The sequence below is a fragment of the Cryptomeria japonica genome, chromosome 4, assembly GCF_030272615.1.
Source record: "Cryptomeria japonica chromosome 4, Sugi_1.0, whole genome shotgun sequence".
Classification (NCBI taxonomy): Eukaryota; Viridiplantae; Streptophyta; class Pinopsida; order Cupressales; family Cupressaceae; genus Cryptomeria; species Cryptomeria japonica.
This window is the reverse complement of record NC_081408.1, coordinates 124,548,372-124,555,084: the sequence shown is the minus strand read 5'-3', so window position 1 is coordinate 124,555,084 and position 6,713 is coordinate 124,548,372. Positions and strand designations below refer to the sequence as shown.

The 6,713-nt window shown below is 33.2% G+C and overlaps 2 protein-coding genes across 2 annotated transcripts; both read left to right on the top strand.

Moving 5' to 3' along the window:
- Nucleotides 1-2,979: 2,979 nt before the first annotated feature.
- On the top strand, nt 2,980-5,918 carry LOC131065079 (putative disease resistance protein RGA3). The gene has a single exon (XM_057999481.2). The coding sequence runs from the start codon at nt 3,075-3,077 to the stop codon at nt 5,094-5,096; it is 2,022 nt and encodes a 673-aa protein (XP_057855464.2). The 5' UTR covers nt 2,980-3,074; the 3' UTR covers nt 5,097-5,918.
- Nucleotides 5,274-5,840, top strand: LOC131874938 (probable disease resistance protein RF9). The gene has a single exon (XM_059218897.1). The coding sequence runs from the start codon at nt 5,274-5,276 to the stop codon at nt 5,838-5,840; it is 567 nt and encodes a 188-aa protein (XP_059074880.1).
- Nucleotides 5,919-6,713: the final 795 nt, after the last annotated feature.

Sequence of the window (6,713 nt, the reverse complement as noted above, 5' to 3'; positions counted from 1 at the left end):
TTTTCTTACATTTTTAAAATTTTGTGGATTAATTTAGTTGAAATCTCCTTGTGTGACTCAATGACAATCTTTTAAGATGTTATTAAATACTGTAGACACTCAAAATTGGTCATCACTCCTATGTCACCAACCTAATTTTTAACGTGTCTTCTATGTCTTATTTGATCTTCATCATGTGTTGACATTGTGTCATTCTTCTAGTTTCAGTTCATTTTGAATCCAACCCTAATTGATCTTGTTCATTCGCATTTGGTCTTAAATCATTATGATTGGCATTTTATCATTTTTAAATCATTCGAATTGGTCTCATCTTGACAATTAGACTTAATTCCCCCTTTGTTGATAATTAATTAGTCATTAATTATCAACCTCTTTATCAATCAATTTCAATCAGTCCTCTATGACACTCTATCAGCCTTTCATGGAGCTTTATCAATCGATCTTATCAATTCTCTTATCAAGTTATTGTCAATTGATCTTATCAATCTTATCAGTCTTTTATCAAAATCATTATCAGTCTTGGGTCTTTTTCGATAATTAAAAAAATTCAATTTATTTGATTAGCTAATTCCTAAATATGAATAGTAAATTAATAAATTTAATTTATTAATTTATCATATTTGTATTCTCATATGCAAATGATAAATTTTATTTATTTAATTATCCCATATTTATCTTTTCAACCTGCTAATTTGGAAAAATATGATGATAATCAATTTTATTTATTTATTAAATCCCTATATTATCTTCCTCAATTTGATTTCGGATCTTTTCGGATTTCTTCTGCTTTTTCTTTGTCTCCTAATGGAAACTCTATTGTGTGTTTGATCCTAGCCATTGATTCTTCCCATCTTCAAATTAATCTCGTTCGTTGATTCAAAATCCTATTTTCTATTAATTGAGCTCTCATTGCTCATTTTCGACAACCATGCTTTGAGTAACTTTATTTTGTCATTTTCATCTCACACTCTTGCTTGCAATTGCATTTGTAGGTGAAATCCACAAAATCACATTTGAAAGTGAAAGAAGGACAATGGAGGTCAATGAAGGAGATTTCTGCAATATGGGTTTGCGTTGTTTTGAATTTCATCTTTTATTTCTTTATTGAGTGTATTAGGATATCTTTTTATTAGCATTTTAGGTTTATGGTTGCCTAATTGTGTGTTTTTTATTTTTATGTCTGATTTCCTAACTACAAATACCACTAGATTGCCCCAAGTATTTTACATAAAAACTTAGAGAAGAAGTCAAAGGTGATCGAGCAACCTAAAGAAAAAAGGTCAAAAAATTATAATGACAAATTCGTAATGTAAATTAGTTTGTAATGCCTATCCCATTTGTAATTTGGAGATGTGGATGTCTCATTGTGTCGCGATCTTACTTCTAATAATGTTGACTTATGTTTATGCTTTGCTCTCAGCTACCTATCCTATGTTTTTCTTCAGTGTGCTCTAGGTGTCTTAATGGCTTATGGTATATACGAGATTATCATAGGTTCTAATATGGTCCCAAAGTACCATAATATACATTCTCATGACCAAGTATATGAGAATGACCTCGAATATAAAAAATAAATCCCAGTACAAGCATCTTTGACCTCCACCATGAAAGTTATCATATGCAACTTCTAAGCACTCCTACATGAAGTAGTAGTTACATCCACATGCCAATAATAGAATATGATCTGACATGTCCACCATGTAATCCTGTCATCAATGCTTCATTACAAGAATATTTCCAGGCCTTAGAGAATGGTTAAATAAGTATATATGTATCTGGACCCTAGCAGGGGCGTCACATTTTTCTCTCTTTGAATCTTGGAGATAACATAGATTTTATTTACCCATCTATAAGTAATTAATTTGTAGTAGGCCTTAGGATATTCAAGGTGAATAGAACACCTAATAGTTTGTGGAAGCCATAACCATTGTGGTCTAGTGTCTAAAGTAGTCACCATTAGTAAGGAGCCTAAGCTTCATAGTAAGGATGGAAAAATGAGGAGCCGCTCACCTAAATCAAGAAAAGAGAAGGGAAAATAATAATATAAAATCCTAAATCATTAGATTGTTTAAGCATTTTAGATAAAAACCTAGATAGTATTCCTCAGATGTTTAGGCAAACTAAAGAATGGAGATCAATAATATGACACATATGACAAGTTTCCCCTTATAGATTAGCTCTAGACATTTAGATTCATTCTTGTACAAAATTGTCATAAAAACTTATTATAGACAATCACCAACCTAATACTTACTATTTTTAATTTTGAAATTTACCAAATTGAAATCTTCATTAATCTTTTTATATTCATTGATCATTAAACTAAATATACTTACTCTCTATTTATATTCTTTCATATTTTAATTACTAAATAATTAATATTTAAATTAACTCGAACTTTATAATTACTTCAAATCAATAATACTTATATATACATTATATTAAATTAATAAGCTTAAAGAAAAAACTACAATAATGAATAGTTTAAAAATCAATAGAATCAATCATTATTTCAGGGTTTTCGAAATGAAAGTTCAAATTAAAATTAGGAAAAACCGAACACGTATTAAAGGAGCATAAATATTAACATCTTTTCTTCCCAGGCAGGCGTTTGTGGAGCCTCTTAAGGACTTTTGGAAAAGAGAAAAGAAAGCAAAAAAAATTCACCCTTTTCCCCATCTTTTTAACATAGTGGATGTCAGCAATCAATCAATTCAAGCCTTCAGTACCCATCGGCTATGAGTTGTCCCCAACTCCCCACTGGCCTTTGAATGATTTCACATGTAAATAGAACAAACATGTCCTTAAAGGTGTTCCACTAAAAATAAGTGGCAGAAAATGATGTGAATGGAAAGCATTGGAATATGGTGCAAAAGATAGTGGTCCTTACAGGAAAACTAACAGAAAACAACAGCGACGATTATGTATGAACTTTACCATTGTGATTCTCTAGAAGACTCCTTTTGTTATAAATTCTGAGAGTTGTAGAATTGATATTCTCACACTCAGCCAAGTTTGAATTGCATTGCTATTCAGTTATACTCTGTAAATCTAGAGTCTGTAAACAATCAAAGATGGATGCTAGACTTGCTCTTGCGATTGCCAATGGTGTGATTGGAAAGCTTGGCGAGATCGCCGCAGAGAAAGCATTGAATGAGGTATGTCTGTTACTCAAATTCAAAACTGACTTTAAATGGTTGGAGAAGCAGCTCAGCCAGATATGTGCTTCTCTACAAGCTGCAGATCAGCTTACTGGGCACAATGAGCCTGTGAAAAAATGGCTGGCGGAGGTGAGGAACATTTTTTTTGATGCAGAAGATATAGTTGACGAGTGTTCCGTTGAGCATTTGTATACAAATACCAGTCAATCATGTGTGTGCAATTGTAGTCAACTAGTCTTTCGGTATAAGATGGGGACGAGGATTAAAGAGCTCAAAGGTAGGATTAGCTCTACCATTGAAGAGGCACAGCGGCTCAAGCTTTTCCATGATGTGGCCCATTTAAGTCGGCCCTCAACTAGTACATCCACAATAGGAGGAGAAGAGTTGAGAAGATGGGATATCTTCGAGACAAATTCACCAGCAGTGGCTATTGACCACAAGGTCGATGAAATTCTCACATTGTTAGATAACCCTGCCATTGGAGTTGTTGCAGATAACCCTGCCATTGGAGTTGTTGCCGTCGTGGGAATGGGCGGGCTGGGAAAAACATTCCTTCTGCAGCATGTCTACGACAGAACAAAGCATAGGTATGACTGTTCTGCCTGGATTACTATTTCACAGACTTGTTCTAATCTTAGAAGCTTGCAATGTGACCTAGCCTACCAAATTAATTTACAACTAGAAAGTGGTATAACTGATAGGCTAGTAGCTCAGTTGATACATGACAAATTAGAGGGTAAAAGATGTTTAATTGTTCTTGATGACGTGTGGACTAGCGTACAAGATAATTTGATATCAGGGCTTGGGCTTCCCTCTGCCAGCAATAGGCAATGTAAAATAGTAGTTACCACCAGAAGAAGAGATGTTGTACAAAATATGAGTGCGCACATCTATGAGATGCAACACCTCTCAAAGGGTGAAAGTTGGGATCTGTTTTGTTTATATGCCTTCCCAGATCCTGAAAGAAATAGGCCGTCTAAGCAGTTGGAGAGCTTGGCTCGTCAAGTTGCAGAAGAATGTGGGAGGTTGCCACTCGCCCTAAAGACAGTAGCGGCATCCATGGCTAAGTCTTCCCTCATAACAGATTGGGAGTCAAAGTTGGGGAAATTGAAAAAAATAGGGAAAACAGAGGACTCCATCATGAAGATTTTGAAGCTAAGTTATGACTCTCTTTCTCCCAATCTGAAATCTTGTTTTGCTTCTTTATCTTTCTTTCCAGAGGACACATATATTTCATTTTCTCCCTTAAAAGTTGCGAGAGCTATACACCAGGACTGTGTAATATATTTGTGGATAGCAGAAGGATATATTCCCCAAGAAGAAGACAGAGAACAATGGGATATTGGGTTAGGTTATTTACATCAGTTTGAAAATTTATGTTTGTTGGAAGTAAATAGAGTTTATAGTGTTTACACTTTACATGACTTGCTGTTTGATCTGGCTGTAAATATTTGTAAAGAACATGAATGTGAATTTGATGTTCACTTCAAAGAAACAATTTGCCGTAGGTTGTTACTGGCTAAAAAGGGTTTGGATACAAATGCAATCTCAAAAATGCCTCAACATTGTCAGCGTTCACTCCGCACACTATCGCTCTCTCAGAATCCTGCTATTACAAGTATTCCAGAACATTTGTTTGATCATGTGAGAGTACTCCGGGTGATTGACTTGAGCCGCACTGCCATCTACGACTTGCCAAAATGTGTTGGGAAGCTGAAACTTCTCAAGGTTTTGAATTTGTCTCACACAGAGATCAGGGCGGTGCCGGAATGTGTAAGAAGACTTAAGAGTCTTCAGTTCCTTGATGTTTCCTATTGCAAAAGCCTGCAACGTGTACCTGACTGGATAGGTGAGCTCAAATGCCTTTCCTATCTCAATGTAGAGTTTTGCTCAAATGAGGTTAAAAGGAGTCATATGCCGAAGGGAATATCATAGCTCTCGAGTCTGAGGACACTGAGATCAGTTTGCTTCCCACTGGATAGTGAAAACAATGAATTCTTAGATGTTCAAGATGTTGGCAATTTGATCGATCTCCGAGAGATATCATTTTTGTTAAGAGATGTAGGGGCATTGAGAAGTGTACAAGATGCTGCCCTTGATCGTCTGGTCGGGATGAGAAATCTAACAGTACATAATGATGTTCCTGCAAGGGAGGGGGATAGAGAAGAATCCAGTTTTCCAGCGTTCCCAGAGAAAATGAAAGTTATGAAAGGTCTTCAACAACTTGATCTAGGGCGTTTCTCTGTGCCAAGTTGGATAAGTGGATTGGAAAATCTGATAGAACTTTATTTGGTCAACTGCAGTGATTATTCATCGCTCCAAAAGATGCCCAAATTACAACTATTGGTGTTGGTGAATGATTCGAAATGCAGAGAACTGCCAAAGAACTTTGGAGAGAGTGGGGGATTTCCTAAGCTAGCTAAGCTGCTCATTGAAGACTTCCCTCTTTTGGAGGAGTTGCCGGCGTTGGAAGAGGGGGCGATGCCACGTCTGGAATTCCTAGGAATAAGGAATTGTCCGTTGGTGAAGAGAGTTCCGGAGGGATTGGAGCGGTTGAGGAGACTAAAGGTGATAAGGGTTGTTAAAGGGGAGGCAAGTGGTGAGTTAGAGGAGAGGTTAAAGGAAGATTGGAATAAAATCAAAGCTAACAATCCCCGCATCCAGATCTTCTTCAGTTAAAGGTAGGGTAGGGTATATGTTTGTGTTCTTTCAGTTTGTATTTATGAGTATTTATAAATTTAGAATAAATATTTTATATTTTTGGTTTCTAAAAAGAATTTTTATTGAAGGTAAAGATTTATTATGATTTGATTGGATAATTTTAATTAAAATATAGTTTATTTTGTTTTTATTTAATGTAGATATAATTTTATAATGTAAATTATTAATTAAATTATTTTGATTAAATAATTTAGTATATATTTTTAAAAAAGAATTATAATTTTAAAATGAGTTTGTTTTTTATTTAAAGGTATTTATTTTTTAAAAGTTAAATGTTTGAAACAAAATAATTAGTAATTAAAGTACAAAAGATTGTTACTTTCGAGTTGTTTTATTTAATTAAGAAATATTATTTTATTTTATTCAACAATTATTTTATTTAAGCATATATATATAAACATAGATGCATAAACTTTAATGTTAGTACAAAAATATTTTATTTTATCTTAAAGAGTTTATTAATTTTTAATTCTATATTTGCAATGGTCATTATTTTATTGTTAATTTGATTTGTTTACTTTATATTTTAATTAAGAGCTATTTTATTCATAAATGATGTCACTTATATCTGCGCCAAATAAAATTATGTCATTTAATCATATGTATATTATTAATTATGTATAAAATAAAATAATATTTCTTAATTAAATAAAACAACTCAAAGATATCAATCTTTTATACTTTAATTACTAATTATTTTGTTTTTAACTTTTAAAAAATAAATACCTTTAAATAAAAAACACTCATTTTTATCTTATAATTCTTTTTAAAAGATATGTACTAAATTATTTAATCTGAATAACTTAATTTTATGTATGTATATTATTAATT